Source organism: Pleurodeles waltl, chromosome 9 (assembly GCF_031143425.1).
Source record: "Pleurodeles waltl isolate 20211129_DDA chromosome 9, aPleWal1.hap1.20221129, whole genome shotgun sequence".
NCBI lineage: Eukaryota > Metazoa > Chordata > Amphibia > Caudata > Salamandridae > Pleurodeles > Pleurodeles waltl.
In genome coordinates, this window is record NC_090448.1 from 97,503,696 (window position 1) to 97,523,604 (window position 19,909).

The 19,909-nt window shown below is 43.9% G+C and overlaps 1 protein-coding gene across 1 annotated transcript in view; it reads left to right on the top strand.

Annotated features, from left to right (window-relative positions):
* Window positions 1–929: 929 nt before the first annotated feature.
* Window positions 930–19,909, top strand: part of IL5RA (interleukin 5 receptor subunit alpha) — a 295,593-nt gene continuing 276,613 nt past the window's right edge. Inside the window, exons 1-2 of the mRNA XM_069206360.1 lie at window positions 930–1,015; window positions 15,433–15,499. Coding sequence (XP_069062461.1) covers window positions 953–1,015; window positions 15,433–15,499 — 130 coding nt within the window. The 5' untranslated portion in view covers window positions 930–952. The remainder of the gene's footprint in view (window positions 1,016–15,432; window positions 15,500–19,909) is intronic.

Here is a 19,909-nt window from a genome sequence, read left to right on the forward strand (position 1 = left end):
ATATATTGACCAGTTTACCAAAAAAGTAGTAAATCTGCAACCAAAGAAGTACATGCTGAATGGGTGCACATTTACAACCTTTTGGAATTCACATACATTGATAGTAGTAGGCCTGGAAAGCTGCAACAGTCTTAAGTTCTCCTGGCATACTACTGGCAAACACCCAAAATGTGATGAGATGAATGCTTTAAAATAGTCTGACCAGATTATTGATTGGGTAACTTTCCAACCCATCCTTTGTTGCTCACTGTGCCACTATAGGGAGAGACACACCTAATGCAAATATGATTGACCCTGTCCCTTTTGGTATCAGTCCATCCCCAACAGTGCTTAATTTGCAAATAAAAACGTGCCGGTGCCCAAAGCTCTCTTCTGAAACACAGGGCTGCTGCAATTAAATGTGCAAGCACAGAATACTGAAGTAATCTCGGGCCTCTTTGATTTATTTATAGGCACTCCCTGCCCCTTCAGCTCACTCTTGCAGCTTTCTACTTACTCCCTTTGTGATGCGTTTTCATTTTTCCCTTCCTCGGTCTTTCCCACGTGTCTTTTGCTGGCAGTTAATGCTTGAGGCAGAAAAATAAGTGCGGGCTCCCAAAAATGAGTGCTGGTGCCCCGCATCGGAAATCACTGGCTAAAATTAAGCACTGGTCCTGAACCTTCATCATCTCGCCCCAACACACTGCAGACCAATGTTTTTTTAATGTTTTTTTTTTTTAACTGGTGACTGTGACATCCACAAACCAGCCCCATTCCACCCTCCCCGCCCCCCCACCCTAGTGTCACTGACTAAACTACGCCCCTATACAGACTGTTTATAGTGGTTACCTGCGCATCATCCTGTTGCATTTGAAGGAGTTGTGTAATCTCTTTTTAATGTCGCAGAAGCTTTACCTCCTGCGATCCTAATCTCGTTGTTCTTCAATGAAGCAATACTTTGACATCTTTAAGAATGTATCTTCCTGGAACAGTGGACTCAGTCCACAATGTAAGCCGTGCTGCAGTGAGGCTCACGGTAAGGAGCTTTTTTAGCAGGGGAAGGGGCTCAAAGGGACACGAGTAATTTCTCACTTACACAATCTCAGGCTATTTGGCTCGGGCATTTTTGCATGTGCTTTGTTGTTTAGACCGGGTTCTCTTAAATTTCCGGTGTTAAAGTAGATGCACTTTTGTGATGAATTTAAAGCCTGTAAGACTAAAGATTGTCTCTGTGACGTGAGGATCTCACGTTTCAACCCCAGCGCGTATTGTGTTTACCTCCCGTTGGTCATTTTTGCACAGCTGTCTGTCTGAGACATTTTTCTGGGGCAGGTTCCCAGGGATTTGGGTGTGTATCCGAGGGACGCATCTTGATGGGGTATTCATCCTTAGAGAGTGAGTGAGAAATCGCTTTTTTTCCAGATTGCTTCTTGAAGTGTGGAAATGAGGGTCACATCTTCAGGGTAGAAGTGAAAAATAACTACTTAGAAAGGGTGTTATGTACGATGCCGGATACTGAAGGCATGTAGCTCAAGGGCTCTCAAATTGTGTGTGGGAGGATGGGGAGTATGTAAGGAAAGAAGAAAGCGGGTGAGGCCAGAAAGGCACATTTAAAAGTGCAGTTGTCGGGGACTGGGTCAGCCCAAGTGTGGCCCATCTTGTGCGTTATTTTTAACAGGGATTTGCAATGCACAGGGATTCGTGTTAGAGTATTAAAACAAAGGCATGCAGAATGATTCTTCGGTAGGATAGCTAATCAAAGATAGTCCTATTGGTTTGCAGATTTATGGTTCTGTTGTTGGTGGCAGTGATGCTGGTGGTAAGGTTTTGGTTGTGGTGGTACTATTGGTAGGCAGTGCCGGCTTTAAAACGGTGCGACCTGTGCAGCTGCACCTGACGCTGAGTTCGCTGGGGGCTCTATGCTCAAATATCATTTATGGGTTTAAAAGTATGTAAACTTCCTTGTATATCCAGCAATTTACAGTCAGCAAAAAAAACGGCAAGATAACTCTGATGATTAATGTTCGTGCTGGTGAATATCTGAATTTTGGCAGTTTTGACTCATTATAAATTAGCGGAGAGGGTTAATGTGCTTCCTGCAAAGACTGTGGGCCTTATTTGCAAAATGTTAGCACAGGGCAGCAATGCAAGGCTTCTTGCAGCGCTGCCCTGCATCAAAAGAAAAGGGCAGGAATGTTTTGTATCTATGAGATACGGCACATTCCTGTCCTCTTCCACTGCCCTCCTGCACAATTGGCTGCCAAGCTCCATGGTGCAAGAGTGTCTGCATTGTAGGAATGATTGTTTTTGTGAAGAAAGGGCCACCTTCCTTGACAAAAACAATCAATGGAGGCGTGTTCCTCCTTGTATGTGTGCAGCATTCTGCCAAGAATCAAGAACCAGGAGAAATAATGTTATTTCTCCTCGTTACGCCTCCCCTGGGGAGCTGTGGGCTTTTGACGCAATCTCAGGTTTGCAAATCCTTGTAAGTCTGGGAATGGGTCAAAATGAATGGGTGTTGCATGGGAAAACCCATGCACATGTCATGGAATGCCTCTTTGACACAGAGTAAGTAAATGCAGCGATTTGCACTGCCTTACTCCATATCTACAAGGCCATGAAAAGCCACACAAAGTGGCCTTCAGATATGGGCCTGCAGCCTGTGCCGCCGGTGTGTCAAAAACAGTGATGCACCAGCAGCGCACAGGGTAGTAAATAAGCCCCTGTGTACCATGCGGATTGCAGAACGACGTGTGAGTGAACTCTGAGTAGCTCTGTAAAAAAAATGAAATGTATGTCAGAGCGGGGCTATGGAGAGATGAGGGGCACTGTTGGAGAGAAGTAGTGAGGGAATTTGTGGAGAATGAGGTCTTGGGAAGGGGGTTCCCAAGAAAGTCTCTCGGAGCTGGCTCTATCAGCGCTAAAGCTGGCCCAGTTAATAGGAGTGGTATTGGTGTGATATTGACAGCCCTGCCAAGTTTCCCAGGTCCATGCATGATCTGATGCTGTGAATACCAGTCCTAGAGTATCTCTGTTATGCTTTGTTACCCCAAGAAGGGCAGTTTCAGGACTAAAAGGAGGTCTGAAACCTGATTGACTCGGTTTTAAAGATCATTAGACTCCAGGGTGCATGAAAGTTGCTGGTTGACAAATTTCTCCAGCAACTTAGGTACAGCGGGGAACAGAGAAATTGTCCTATAATTAGTTGCCACATTAGGGTCTGCTAATGGTTTGTTTGCAGAGGGCGGATTTTGGCCTGTTTGCAGGCTGACTGAACTACCACTGTGTAAGAGTCATTGAGTAATTTGTTGACTATATGGTTAATCGCCTGTGCCCCAATCCTTAAAAAATGGGGGGGGGGGAGGGATAAGATGGCACTCCTGACTTAAGGTCCCGAATAGCCGTCATTGTGTCCTCCAAGAAAATGGGGTCAGAGGTTAATAGTGAACACTCCACAACTTCAGTTGCTAACCATTGGTAAGGCTTGCATCATGCAGAGGGGTATATTAAGACCAGATTGGATGTTAAGAAGTTTATTAAACAAGGAAGCCAGAGACTCACACCATTTGGCAGGAGGTCACATGCTTGTGACACACTGAGTAGGTGAAATTAGTTTTTATGCCACCTTGAAAACTTCTCTGGGTCTATTATCTGCTGCATCAATCTTTCGTTCATAGTTGAGCTTCTTCTCCCTTTTAAAAGAGGTATGATACTTCCATAGAGCATCCCTGCAGATGGTTTTATCCTCCTCTTTATGATGTTTACGCCAGCGTCTTTCAGCATTTTAGTGTTGTTTCTCCCCCCCTTACACTTTCCATAAGCCAGAGTCTAGAAGGTCTGCTTCACCAAGGTTTACACAGACACAGGTGCAAGATTTGTAACCACATTTTGGATCCAACTATCAACCACAATGGCATCTGCCTCAACAAATCTGGAAAGTGTGACAGCAGTCTCCTTCATTAAGCCATGGAGCTCAATCTGTTTAACCTTGTTATAGGGTCTAAATGAATAGGGAGCTTGACTTGGCTGTTCTCTTGCCTGTGGCGTAGTGGGCTATCCGAACTTAATTAAAACATGATCAGCCTATTGTAGAGAGAGGATCAAACAATCGCACCTTTGCATTTGAAAACACCAGATCAATTATATGTGCTGCTGGGTCGGTGGGTTTAGAGACATACTGAATAAGGTCAAAAGATGACATGATGTCCAGCATAGTGATCACCTCTTTTTCAGATGAATAGTTCATGTGGATATTAAAATCTACTAGTGCAAAAAAAGGGAAAAACTCAGTGCCATATGAGACAGAGTATTGCCCAGGGAGTTCAGGAAGAAGCCTGTTGGACCAATCGACCTCCAAATTAGGACCCCTGCTAGAGATTTTGGAGGAATCAGTGTGAGGCAGTACACGAGGGCCTCTGCTCCAATCAGATCACCAGTCGGAACACCAATCAGCTATAGTCTTCTTTATATACTATAGAGATTTCACCTCCCATCCTCCTAAGGCAATCTAGATTATAGATTTTATTTTCCCACGGGTAGCCATTTCAATTACAGAGCAAGAAAGCCATGATTCTTAATAAAAAAGACCGTCCATTAATCAGGAAAGCTGAATACACCTCGCTTGGTGGGGAGACCCATGAGGGGAAGGCAAGAGCTTCACAGCTGGGAGTTAAATTCAAATGGAAGCCACAATTAGGGAAAGAGGGGATGGTCTTCAACATTATGGGCCTCATTACGACCCTGGCGGTCATAGACCGCCAGGGTGGAGGCCGGAGGAAGCACCGCCAACAGGCTGGCGGTGCTACATCAGGTATTCCGACCGTGGCTGTGAAGCTGCGGTCGCCCAGCCGGGTCCGGCGGTTTCCCGCCGGATTTCCCCCGGCTGGGGGAATCCTCCATGGCGGCGCTGCATGCAGCGCCGTCATGGGGATTCCGACCCCCTTCCCGCCAGCCTATTCCTGGCGGTTTACACTGCCAGGAAGAGGCTGGCGATTCCGACCCCCTTCCCGCCAGCCTGTTCCTGGCGGTTTACACCGCCAGGAAGAGGCTGGCGGGAACGGGTGTCGTGGGGGCCCCTGCACTGCCCATGCCACTGGCATGGGCAGTGCAGGGGCCCCCTAACAGGGCCCCATTAAGATTTTCAGTGTCTGCTTGGCAGACACTGAAAATCGCGACGGGTGCAACTGCACCCGTCGCACCCCAGCAAATCCGCCGGCTCCATTCGGAGCCGGCTTCATCTTTGCTGGGGCTTTCCCGCTGGGCCGGCGGGCGATCTTTTGAAGATCGCCCGCCGGCCCAGCGGGAAAGTTAGAATGGTCCCCGCGGTCATTTGGTCGGAATGACCCCCTATGTGTACTAATGTGAAAAGAACATTGACTAATAACACCTAGCTTAACAATCTCAGCTGATGAACGTCATATGCGAGTTTCAGAACCTGGTATGCCTTGGGCTGATGGGGACGTTGATGGGGGCATAGGTATTTTGGTATTGATGTTGGTAGCATTGGTGGTGGAGAGGTATTGTCGATATTGGGGCAGTTGAGGAACTAGTGGCCCTATTAGTTGGTGGTGACTGTACTCACAGTAGTATTGGTAGTGTCTTGAGGTGGTTGTATTGGTGTTAGTATTTAGTCTGGTGGTGGTGTCCATGGTGGTTGTAGTGTTTTTGATGGTGATATTTGCAGTGGTGATGGTATTTGTGGTGGTACTGTTAAGAAGGTATTTAGTAGTAGTGATGGTGGGATTGCAGTTGGTGGTAATATTAGTAGTGGTATATTGTAGTTTGCATCAGTAGGGTTGAAAGTAGCGGTGCTGTTAATGATGATACCATTGCTGATGGTATTGGTCCTGTGGTTTTTGTATTGTATTAGTGATACTGATAGTGGTGCTGGTTCTGGTAGCATTGATGATGGCAGTGGTAAGATTGTTAGTTATAATGATTTTGGTGTTGGTTGGTGGTATGTTATGTTATATTGATTTGTATAGCACACTAATCACCCCGAGAGCATCCAGGGTCTTGGGCAGGTGAGTAGTTATGTGGCCCTCAAGGTGCTTATACAAAAAAACAGGTCTTCAGCTTTTTGTGCACCTCAAGAAGTGAGGAGGGTGAGGCTCTGATGTTTTGAGGGAGGTAGTTCCATGTCTTGGGTGTGATGTAGGAGAACGAGTGGCCTGCAGTTTTGCTTTTGTGGATGCAGAGAATGTGCACACACTGGTCCTGTGATTTGTAGAGCTTTGTATGTGTGTGAGAGACATTTGAATTGGCTGTGCTTGTGAATTGGAAGCCAGTGAAGCTTCCTGAGGTGCGGCGTGGTGTGGGTGCAGCATGAGTGGTCGAACATAAATCTTGCAGTGGTGTTCTGGATGGTCTGTGGTCTCTGTGAGGGCTGTTTGGAGATTCATAATCAGTGTTGTTGTAGTCCAGCTGCTGGTGGTGGTATTATTAGTAGTCCAATTGGTGGTCTTGGTACCATTTGTGTTATTGAAGGTAGGATCTTTGATAGTGTTTCTAGGTGGTGGTAATGGCAGTGTTCAGGTTGGAGGGTTTGGTGGTATTTTTTAGATTTTTATGTTATTGATGGTGTTATTAGTGGTGATGGTTTTAGTAGAGGTGTATTTGTCTAGGTTTTACTGTTGGTAGTATTGAAGATGATGCTATTCGTGGTAGTGGTGGGACTGGTGTGGTGTATTGGTGGTGGTATAGGTGATAGTATTGGTGGAGTGTTATTGGTAGTGGTGGGGATCGCGCATGTGGCAAGGTTACAGTGGTGGTATTAGTGGTGGTGGCTATTGTGGTGGAGAGATTGGTAGTAGTGATCTGGTGTTTTGGGGTGGGAGATGTAGAGTTGTGGCGTTATTGGCATTATTGGTAGTGGTGGTGTGATATTCGTGGTTGTGGTAGCAGTATTGGTGGTGTCTGTTGGTGTTACTGTTGTGTCTGGTGGTGATGGTGTTAGTGGTCATCTTTTAAATACTGATAGTAGTATTTGGGTGGTGTTAAGATTGGGGCTGCTATTGATGGCGATGGTATTAGTGGTAATTGTGATACTGGATTGTTTGGCTTTGGCGCAGGTGTTAAACACGGTAATGTTGGTGATAAAGGTATCAGTGGTATTTGCAGTACTGGTGTTGTGATGTTGGTGTTTGCCTCCTTCGTGGTGTCATTGTTGGTGGTATTGGTGGTAGTGAAGTGAACAGGTACGTGTATTGGTGGTGATATTGGTGACTGAGCTATCTGTGGTAGTTGTACAAGTGTTGTATGATGAGGGTTGTATTGGTGGTGGTATTGAGGCTGGTGGTGAGGGTATTGATGATGGTATTATTGACAGCAGTGGTGTTGATGGTATGGTATTGGTGATGATATTGTGTCTGGTCGGGGCTGCACGGGTGGTCATCATATTAGTGTTAAATTGTTTATTGGGGATGTTGAAATTGGTGGAGGTATTGGTATTAGTAGTATTTGTGTTAATGATTTTATTGGTGGTAGTAGTTGTGATATTGGTGATGGTGGTTATGTGGTATAGTTACTGGGGTGTTGGTCTCGTTGTGGAGGTGTGGTATTGGTGATGGTGGCCTTGTTTATGGTATTGGTTGTGGTACTGGTGGAACAGATTGGTGATGCCATTAGTTTCATCGATTATAGTATTGGTGGTGGTGGTATCAATGGTGTCTAGTGGTGGTTCTTTTGGTGATGGTATTCTGCCTTGTGTAGGTGGTTGTGGTTTTGGTAGTAGTATTAGTGGTGGTTTTGTGGGTGATGATATAATTTTGGTTCTGCTATTGTGATTGAGGTATTGGTACTATTGACACCGATAGTAGTGGTGGAGTAGTATCTGTGGTGGTGGTATTTACAGGGGTGATATTGTGATAAAGGTAGTAGTATTATTGTGGTATCTGTAAAATTGGTCATGATGTGGCACTAGTGGTGGTGTTGGTAATATTAGTGATGGCAGAATTTATGGTTGTGGTGTAAGTGATATTGTTAGTATTGGTGACGTTATTGATGGAGATGTTGGTGGTAATAATGATTTCTGGTTGTGATGGTATTTATCTTGGGGGTATTTGTAGTGGCATTGTTTTTGTTGTTGTTGGTATTGATGGTGATAGTGCTCGTTGCTGGTGGTGATGTTGGATGGTATTGGTGTTGTTACTGGTAGCATTGGTGGTGGTGGTGGTATTGATGGTGTTTGTGGCATTGGCACTGCTTGTGGTTGGTGGTATCTGTAGTATAAGTGCTGGTAATATTGATGGTGGTGGCATTGGTGATATTGGTTGTGGTACCAGTGTTATTGATTGTGGTTTTGGTTGTGGGTGGTGTGAATGTACCTGTTTCATTGGCCCCATGTCAGTGCCATTCCCAAAAGTCTGTGACCCTGTCTCAAGGTACTTGTGTCAATGATTTATCCAGTTGTCGGTTCCTCTTTGCCAGTATCCCAGTGTTAGTGTTTGTCACTACGCCTTTGATCTCATCTCTGTGCCCTGGTGTGAATGTCCCCAGGTTGGTTGCAATGTCACAATGTTCTGCCAATGCCCCCGTTTCTTTGTCAGTGTCCCTGTGTGAGTATCCTAAATCCTTTGTTTGTTTCCCCATGTCATTGGTCATTTTTCAGTGTTGCAATGTTCCCTATCAGTAACAGTGCCCAAGTGTCAGTATTGGGGGTCAATGTCCCACTGTCTATGTCTAAGCTACTGTCTCCACCCTAGAATCAGTATCTCACGTTCATGCCCGATGTCACTGTCACAATCTGTGTCTCTCTCCCAGTGTTAGTGCTACAGTATTTTCATGATGTTTACATACATGTACCTATTTAACTGCACACCCTGGGAAAAAATAAATTTGAATTAGGAGGCATGAGGCCAATGGGTGGATCTGGTGGGCTGAGGGTGAAGATCGATCAAAGATTTGGGCCAATGGAACTTTGTTGTCAGTTGAGATTAACCATCCATTATCATCACATTTTCAATTATTTTCTCAGTGAGTAATGAGAGTTAGTATGAGTTTAAAAGCTTTATTAATCGAATCTTTAGCAGCTCATCTTTATTGAGTCAATGATTATTTTCATCAATATCAATCATTAGTTTAGTCAATGATCAAAATAAGCAATCAATAAATCATAATCAATGCATTAATTGTGTTCCATGAAGGAAATAATCCCTATTCTGAAAACGAAAATGGATAGAAAAAGATGTCAGTTGGAACACATAAAGAGTTCCAGTTAGAGAGATCAGTAAGCCAAAGCCTTGGCAATAATATCAGCTCAAATTCAATATGTAATCAAAGCAAAACTTCGAATAAAGAGAGCTTCAGGAAACTCAGAGTGCCAGCATGAGCAGCAAATGGCAGGGGCAAGGAAGGTGGCATGAGTGGAGTGTTCTAATCGAGGAACAGGCATTGTTATAGACACTATAATCAAAGTTTTTCAAGCTTGTTGCTTGTTCATTCTTCAGTCAACCATTCAGCTTTTGATGCCCTTCTGGGAACTGGATCACTTTTCCTCCTCTCACTAGGAATTCAATAGTCCACAGACAACAATGCCAAATTAAACATTTTTATCAAATACAATGTTTACCTTTCTGAGCTTTCTCACCCTTCATTTGGCTTTAGAAACTGCATCTTTGAGTACAAACATATATGTTACCTCACTAAAAGACAAATTGCTTATTCTTTACAGCGTTCTTTGTGTAAATGCAAACATTTGCAGAGTTAAACAAAAACGTTTTATTTAACCATTATTTATGCCTTGTGAAAAATATACCTAAGGGATGGTCAGGGAAAATAACATTTTACACACTTGAACCACGTCAGCTTGTCAGAAAATGCTGCTTCAGATATTCAAGGCTAGTAACGTAAATATGACTGCCTACTACATTTCTTTGCATTTCAAAGCACGTATTTTCTTTCAAATGCCTACATGTTAATTCTGCACACCATTCCACTATTTTTTTAACATTTCTTCCACATGCTGTACTCAATAAATTGTGACTCTCTGGAGTCGGACTTAATATTGAGTTGATAAATATCACTGTGACTCTCTGGAGTCGGACTTTATTGAGTTGATAAATATCGCACCTTTAGGAACACTCATAATGAGGGCCTTAGACTGCAGATAAAGGGGACAGGCTGCGAAAACAGACTGAAGAAAACTTCAATAAAACTGAATATTCAGAAGAAACAAAACCTTTAGAGGTAATAGGTAGATCAAGATACAGCAGCAGCCGGGCAAAAAGAAGAATCCAGAAACATGAGAATTCTCTGGAGTGAGCAAAGACTAGAAGAAATGTTGCTTGGACCTAGCAGGCTAACACAATCTCGCTTTACAGGATTTTAAAATCAAGTGAATCACGAACAGGAATAAAAATTAGGAGGCGAGTGTACTCTATCTTGATTTGGTAATGTCAAGATTAAACATGAGAGAAAAAAAATGAGCTCCCAAAGCGAAACCAGTGTTGAGTCTTTTCAAAAGGAGGTGTTCATTACAAAGCATCAGAGATTGGTTACTTGATTGATTTATTGTAGTTTTTAAAGCTCTCTGCTACCCAAAGTTAGGTGACCTGAAGATGAACTGAAAGAAAGCAGGAATGATACAACTTTACTACTACAAAAAACGTAATGTTCGAAAAGAAAAGCATATAGATGTTTTCTAAAAGGCAGATACCAAAGCGGTAAGGGAAGTTTATTTCAGAGGCCTCACAAACTGAAAAGATAGCCTCTGCTATGGTGCAACGGTGCCTGCGTTGTGGGGATGATTGATTTTGGTGCAGGAAGGCATACCTTTCTGCACAAAAACAATCAGAAAATGGCACACATAGAAATAGGAAAAAGCATGGAGAAATAAAGATATTTCTCCCTGCTGCGTCACGCCAACCCTGAGGTGGCATAGGAATCGGACGCATTCCCAGACCTGTAAATCTGGGAATGCATCAGATTCCTTTGGGTTCCATGGGTGTTGCGTGGGAACCCCCCCAAGCAAAACCAATGGAACGCCCCTTTCATGCAGTGTTATGCATGTAAGGGGTCCATATTTACAAGGCCATGAAAAGCCATGCAAGGTGGCTTGTAAGTATGGCCTTGTAAGTATGGCTGGCACACTGCGCGACCGGAGCATAAAAAATGACATTCTGGTGGCGCAGTGTGCTGCTAGAGCCTCGTAAATGAGACACCTCCAAAAGTCAATGCTTCAGTTGTAGCTGAGTTCAGAATTAAGGAATTGCCCGCCATGTATTCTGAAATTTCGATCATGCCTTTCATGAATCTTATTTTCAGTGAAGTAGAGTCCTCTTGTAGTCTAATGATTACATGTGTGTCATCTACATAGGCAAAGTGTAGGAAGCTAAACGATTAGACCAGAGCCCCTGAGGAACACCACATGGAGGATTTTTCTCTTGAGATTCGAATGAAGGCCCACCATATCTTGTGTTCCATTCTTTAGAAAATAATAGATCCAGTTAAGAGCTCAGCCAACCACTTCCACCTTCTGCAGCCTGTGTATTGAAGTACTGTGGAAGACCATGTTAAGAGCTGCAGACAGGTCCTACAAGATCAGAAATGCAGGCTTACCAGAATCAAAACAAATTCTGATTTCATTTAGTTCATAAATGAGCACTGATTCAATACTGTATCCTTGTTTGAAACCAGATTGATGACTGTCATAAACATTAGTCTTCTAAAAAGCATTAACGTTTTTTATTGACATGTCTCCAAAATCATACGGGGGTGTAGGAAGCAATGAAATTGGCCAACACTTGGCTATCACACTGTGATCAGCATAACACTTCTTTAAGAGGGGAAGCCAGCTTGCTTGCATCCAGGCCGAAGGCGCGGTCCCCACCTTAAATGAGCCATTAAGCAATCGTGATAGAACTGTAAACTGGAAACATGTAACTGCTCTTGACCACAAACAGAATGGTGATGGCAGAAATGGAATACCTCAGGCTGAGGGTATATGCCATTTGAAGAAGAAACTTTGCCTCTCCGCCATATGTTATTTTACTGCAAAGAACTGCAGGAGCTTTGCAGACATTTTCAAAAGATATACCTGCCAAATTGGGGGGATTATCACGGGGAATGATACACTGAAGGGATTTCTGGAATTATTCGTTTCATCACTGATGTATATGTGTTAGTATGAATTTTTATAATAATGGTGAATAAGGACGTTGACCATCAGAATGGAAAACGAGCAATGAGCTAAACTGCTTTCACATGTGCTGCATTCATAAATGTTGTTATCACAGTAAAGCCTGCTGCATTAAAGGTTGTGTCAATGTAAGGAAAATGTAGAATAAGTATATTGATCTATATGTAGAATGCGTATAGGAGATAACGTATGGAATATTACAAACCAGAGTAGTTTTCAGAAATAAAACATTCTAATTGACGCACTTCCTGGAAGGAAGAATGGATTAGCAAACAGTCAATAGCGTGAGACCACTCTGCATAATTTAATGAATTGGAAAACAATACATTCCGCAGGCAGCTGAGCAATTCTACTAGACAAAACAACAGCTGAGGTCTCGATACAAAATTAACTTGGATACAAATAGCAACCAGGCAGCAGTTAATAAAGAATATCAGGTGGGGGCAGCAGAGCAAAGGAAAGGAAAACGGATCACAAGCAGGGAATATAACAGGGAAACGGGATATTAAATAAGCATAGATACAATAGAGGAAATAGAGAGCACTGGATACGTTAGAGAGAACCACGCACAGGTTTGATTGGAAGAACAGCTGGTGGCAGCCAATAGCAGGATACAGTAGAATAGCAATAAGTGGTAACCAAACACAGGACAACATGTAAAAAAACTGCTCTCTGCTGATGACGGGCTAAACCTAGAAACACGTGTCCAGAGATACACAGCACTTGCTGCACCTACTTAGGTGAAAGACTTTTGATTACTTTTTCAATACAAAACAAAGTGACTGCATTTACCATGATGCATTGGGGCTAACTTTTTGCTGGAGTGTGAGGCAGTGTGCTCCCTTTTTTCTTTTTGTCCAATGACTGCTCCCTTGAGCTAACGAGCTGACGAGCTCTGGTGAGGCACCTGTGCGCCAGTGAGTGGTACATAAACCTGAGAAGACTTTTGGCGGCATTTCAAGCATCCCCACAGACTTTGGCTGCTCTCTGCTGATGACGGGCTAAACCTAGAAACACGTGTCCAGAGATACACAGCACTTGCTGCACCTACTTAGGTGAAAGACTTTTGATTACTTTTTCAATACAAAACAAAGTGACTGCATTTACCATGATGCATTGGGGCTAACTTTTTGCTGGAGTGTGAGGCAGTGTGCTCCCTTTTTTCTTTTTGTCCAATGACTGCTCCCTTGAGCTAACGAGCTGACGAGCTCTGGTGAGGCACCTGTGCGCCAGTGAGTGGTACATAAACCTGAGAAGACTTTTGGCGGCATTTCAAGCATCCCCACAGACTTTGGCTGCTCTCTGCTGATGACGGGCTAAACCTAGAAACACGTGTCCAGAGATACACAGCACTTGCTGCACCTACTTAGGTGAAAGACTTTTGATTACTTTTTCAATACAAAACAAAGTGACTGCATTTACCATGATGCATTGGGGCTAACTTTTTTCTGGAGTGTGAGGCAGTGTGCTCCCTTTTTTCTTTTTGTCCAATGACTGCTCCCTTGAGCTAACGAGCTGACGAGCTCTGGTGAGGCACCTGTGCGCCAGTGAGTGGTACATAAACCTGAGAAGACTTTTGGCGGCATTTCAAGCATCCCCACAGACTTTAGCTGCTCTCTGCTGATGACGGGCTAAACCTAGAAACACGTGTCCAGAGATACACAGCACTTGCTGCACCTACTTAGGTGAAAGACTTTTGATTACTTTTTCAATACAAAACAAAGTGACTGCATTTACCATGATGCATTGGGGCTAACTTTTTGCTGGAGTGTGAGGCAGTGTGCTCCCTTTTTTCTTTTTGTCCAATGACTGCTCCCTTGAGCTAACGAGCTGACGAGCTCTGGTGAGGCACCTGTGCGCCAGTGAGTGGTACATAAACCTGAGAAGACTTTTGGCGGCATTTCAAGCATCCCCACAGACTTTGGCTGCTCTCTGCTGATGACGGGCTAAACCTAGAAACACGTGTCCAGAGATACACAGCACTTGCTGCACCTACTTAGGTGAAAGACTTTTGATTACTTTTTCAATACAAAACAAAGTGACTGCATTTACCATGATGCATTGGGGCTAACTTTTTGCTGGAGTGTGAGGCAGTGTGCTCCCTTTTTTCTTTTTGTCCAATGACTGCTCCCTTGAGCTAACGAGCTGACGAGCTCTGGTGAGGCACCTGTGCGCCAGTGAGTGGTACATAAACCTGAGAAGACTTTTGGCGGCATTTCAAGCATCCCCACAGACTTTGGCTGCTCTCTGCTGATGACGGGCTAAACCTAGAAACACGTGTCCAGAGATACACAGCACTTGCTGCACCTACTTAGGTGAAAGACTTTTGATTACTTTTTCAATACAAAACAAAGTGACTGCATTTACCATGATGCATTGGGGCTAACTTTTTTCTGGAGTGTGAGGCAGTGTGCTCCCTTTTTTCTTTTTGTCCAATGACTGCTCCCTTGAGCTAACGAGCTGACGAGCTCTGGTGAGGCACCTGTGCGCCAGTGAGTGGTACATAAACCTGAGAAGACTTTTGGCGGCATTTCAAGCATCCCCACAGACTTTAGCTGCTCTCTGCTGATGACGGGCTAAACCTAGAAACACGTGTCCAGAGATACACAGCACTTGCTGCACCTACTTAGGTGAAAGACTTTTGATTACTTTTTCAATACAAAACAAAGTGACTGCATTTACCATGATGCATTGGGGCTAACTTTTTGCTGGAGTGTGAGGCAGTGTGCTCCCTTTTTTCTTTTTGTCCAATGTAAGAAAACTTGGTGGCAATCATGCACAAGCTAAAATAGAAGACAATGGGGTGACAAGCAAGCACAGTGCAAGACAATTTAAAATATGGTTCCAGATGCTGAAGAACTGAACCAAATATGCCAACATTTTGTGTTTCATTTACCTCATATTAGTGGTTGTTAATTTAAGAGGTAACAAACAATCTTACTCTGTTATAGTTTAAACAAAAATCTTTATTTCAAATGTATCGTAAAGAGAGCTTGAAAAAAGTTCCTGAGGAATTTGATGAAAATTTTGGTCATGTCCATTGATTTCGTTTCATAAGTTATCTGATACTTAGGGCCTCATTACATGTTTAACTGAGGGCATTACTCAATCACAAAAGTGAGAGATATCCCCCGCTGCTTTTCAAGTTCCATAGGACATAATGGAACTTGTAATACAGCGGATGGGATATCCGTCACATTTGTGATAGGGTAATCCCCTCCGTCAAACTCATAATGAGGCCCCTAGATCAGGGTGTTCTGGTCTGAGCCCAGTTGCCTTTAACAGAAACCTTGATCCCTTGACTTTGTGTTTCACAGATACATGTGATGATGGTGGATATATTGCTGGTGGTAATCGCTTGTTTGGCATCCGTTGCAACCCTCAGTAAGTTGTTTTCTTTTTAAAATGTATTTGATTCATAGAACAAATAATTAACTATTAAAACACACAACTGAACAGGTGACCATAAGTAGAAGTACTTCCATTGCATACATTACACAATTAGTCTGACAGACGTAGAGCATTCTCAACGAATGGCAAAAGAAGATACAAAGCATTACTGAATATTCGTTCTTTAGATGCAGTTCATGAATTTAAGAATGCAAACACTGAAAATGTATGGATTGTGATGACCCTGTGATCAGAAACTGTTGCACTGCCATCTGTCTGAGTCCTGCATTATATGATGGTTGTAGGCAATATGGCTCCAGCCTGTGCCACATCACTGACATTTGTTTGTGTCATACCAACAGATACCGAAGCACTAGATTGTAATGACCCTGTGATCAGAAACTGTTGCACTGTCATCTCGCTGAGTCTTGCATTATATGATGTTGGTATTCATTGTGGCTCCAACTGATGACATCAACCACTTTAATGTTTGCCTATTCCACAGGACAGTGTCTGATATATCTGTTCCTAACATGGTCTGGAGGTTTGTCCCCAAACATTTGATCATTTACCCAGTATGATTCACTCATGTATGATTTTCTGTGTTTCAGGCATATTGACAGCCTATGCGCTGAACAAGATATTTGTATGTATGTGCTTGGGTGTAATGGTTGTAATCCTGAGCTTGGATCATCATCGTATGGTTCACATTGTCTGACATAGCTACATGGCTAAGTGTGAACTGAAAGACAGCAGACAATGAGCTTGTGACGGGGAAATTTATTATAACGGTACTACTAACAGAAAATATTAATGACAGAAATTTTAAAACAATGTGAAGTGAAGGGGTCAGTCGTGGTGAATGAAATCAGTGGAGTAGATGCCACACCATTGGAAGTCCAAAGTGCAGATTACTCCTTCCATTTAAAATGGAATGTGCTTCAGGGTCAGTCCACAAAGGGAGACATTAAGGAAGAGGTTTATTGCTGGCAGTGGTGGGTGCCTTGTCATCCTTACCATCTGGATGTTTGCATTGGTGTCCCCTCTTGCACGGGAAGGTGGGGGATAAGCTACTGCAGAAGCAGGGGTATCTGAGGGTGGTTGTTCCTCTGGCAGGGCCTCCTTTCCTGTGAATGCTGCAGATGTAGTTGCACCTGATGTACTTTCCCCACAGGGAGGGTAAGATTATGGAGGAAAAGCCATGCTCAGGTTTGTGTGGATGTCCCTCAGCACCATGTTGGCATGTAGGCCTCCAGATGTAAATTCATGTCCCTCTGGCAGCCAAGCCACAGCAAACACTTTGGGTTTTGACAGCGGGAATTTTAATGCAGATCCCACTGTCAAAAATCCAAAGCTTTCATCTCAGTGCCCTGCCCGCGTGCAGGGGACAGAGAAGAAATGCTTCAGCAACCAGGGAGTTGCTGTTAAATCAGCTCCCTGCTAGCTGAAGAAATGGCAACGCAAAGGAAGCCTTGAGGCTTCCCCTGCAGTACCAGGGAGCCCATAAGGTTTTTTATTTGAATTTATTTTTTATAAATGTATAGGGATCGCGGGGAGGCCTTGAGGGCTCCCTTGCGGTCCCAGATAACCCATAAAGGGCTAAAAAAAGGAAAAAAGTGGTCACAGACCTTCACACTGAGCATTGGGGGTTCGAGTCCAGCTGGGCTCTTTTTTTTAAACAAAATTATTTAAAAAAATAAGCAAATATATTTTTTATTTTAAATTGTACACAAATATCTTATTCAAGGTATATCAGGCCTCAAACTCTAAAAAAATTCTATCTCTCTCCCTCACTTTCTTTCTCTCTTTTGGTCTCTGTTTTAATCAATTTCTCCCACATACACACCCACTCACAGACTCACTGAGACACTCCTGCGCCCACTCACAGGTCCACACAGACACTCACGCACCCACTCACAGACCCACTCAGACCCTCATGCAGTCACTCACAGCCCCAGTCATCTACTCACACAGCCACTTACAGACCCAGTGACACCCTCATGCACCCACTCACTGATCTGCGCACACACTGATGCACCCACTGAAATATTGATGTATGCACTCTCACACACAGACAATCTGACAGCCACTCTCACCCCCAGATACACCCTCTCACACCTATTCTCACACCCAGAGAGGCCCCGGACAACTCCCACCGCAGTAGGTGAAAGGGCAATGTGCAGCATGGGGTTGGGTGGTTAGGGAGGCTGGCCTCAGGGTCTGACTGCAGGCCAGGACGTGCAGGAAACCTCTGCTGCACATTGGTGAAGGACTTGGACGGTGAAGATTGGGTGGTTTTGTGGGAGTTGGCCATAGGCCCTGTGGCCAACCCCTTCCGTGCTTAGTCATCAGCCGTGCGCAGCAGTGGTAGGATTGAAGTCTGGTAATGAAAATCACTATACGTTAAAAAAAAAACATAGAAATTCACTGAAAAAAACAAAGGTTACCGGTTCGTTATAGTTAGGAAATAGAATTTTAAAAAACATAGACATTCACTAAATAAACCAAAGGCTACAGGGACGTTATAGTTAGGCTCACATTTTAAATGTACAAAACCTTAGAAATTTGCCAGTTATAGTTAGAGTTATCGCAAGTAACTATAACTCGTGCCTTAAGGTAACTATAACTCATGCTTTGACCATACACAGTTTTTTCGTCAAAATTTTTACTGCAAATATTACATTGATTAATCAATGACGTGATCAAAGATGTCATGAGTTGCATAATTTGTAGGTAATTAGCAGTGCATGGCGAGGGCACAAGGCGACTACCTACAAAGATTGTATTCTACCATTTGTGTCTTTCTGATTCAGAAAAAGTCAAATAGTTGGTATTTTCTCTGTGATGACTAAATAGAATCATTTTGGTTCAGAATCCAATTTGTATTTGTAGCTGGCTTCTAATAAACATTCCCTACCAGTTAAATGTTTTCTTTGCAGCAGAGCGTAAAATGTATTTGTTTATTTTAGCATTCCCAACATAAAATATGCCCTCTATCAAATTAAGGGTCAACATTGAGCACTGAGCGAAATACTTTGGAATGGGCAGATGTGGTGTTTGCATTACTACCAGCCACTTTTTGCCATGCTTCAAACATGTTCCAGGGATTTGGAAATGACCCATGAAAGTGCTCTTTATACTGGAAAGGGAGAAACTAGGGAATCCTGCACTGCCAAACTTTAGGAGCATCTTCCTTGTAGGCACTAGCGTGCCACTTTTCAGGAGGTTCCTGGCCCCTGTCTATGCATGTTGTAGAATTGCTTTTATGTTTTCCAGTTGCACCTGTCTTGTTTAGATTGGATTCATTTTACCACTACTTTATGCCACAGGGTAGCCTGTTTGTAGCATAGAGAAGTTGCAGGACCCCAGTGACTTAATTTTAATTTGTCCTCATTGCTTTTACTGTCGCACTAAGTAGCACTCACCCACCACGCCCCCTTGACATGCCCACTCCCTGGATGCAGGTTATTTAAACCACCTCTTCGCGCATCCGTGAAGCTGCAACTGAGGGTACACAACCAGAGTCTTATTTTCCTTGCAGTCACTAGCATGCAACTTATCAGAGGTGCCTGGCTCATGTAAAGGCCTCTGGAGCCATTTTAATTGCTTTTATGACTTCCAGTTTCACCTGTCTTGTTTAGTTTTTGAACTAAAATCTTGTTGTGCCCTTCAATCCACGTCTGGCTAGGTTTAGTTGACAGCTCCTTGTGCATTCACTCAGACACACCCCAAACACAGGGTACTCAGCCTCACTTGCATACATCTGCATTCTGAATGGGTCTTCCTGGGCTAGGAGGGTGGAGGGCCTGCCCTCAAACAAAGGACTGCCACACCCCCTACTGGGACTCTGGCAGACAGGATTGAACTGAAAGGGGGCTTGGTGCATTTCTTAGACACTCTTTGAAGTCACCCCCACTTCAAAGGCACAACTTAGTATAAAACAGGGCCTCTGCCCTACCTCATCAGACACTTGCTGGAGAAGAAACCTGAACCAGAAACTACATCCTGCCAAGAAGAACTGCCTGGCTGCTCAAAGGACTCACCTGTCTGCTTTCTACAAAGGACTGCTGCCTTGCTGTTGGCCTGCTGCCTTGCTGAACTCTTGTCTGGCTGTGAAAGTGCTCTCCAAGGGCTTGGATAGAGCTTGCCTCCTGTTCCCTGAAGTCTCAGGACCAAAAAGACTTCCCTCTTTCACTTGGACGCTCTGTGTGCCGAAAATTTCTACGCACAGCTTGTTCCGCGGCGAGAAAAACGCCGCACACCGACGCTGATCGACGCGACGCTCTTGGGACGACCGAAAATCCGACCCACGGCTTCGCAAGGACAACGGCGCCCGACCTCTAGAGGAGAAATCGACGCGACGCCTGCCGTGAGATCGTAATTTTGACGCGCAGCCCCGCAGAA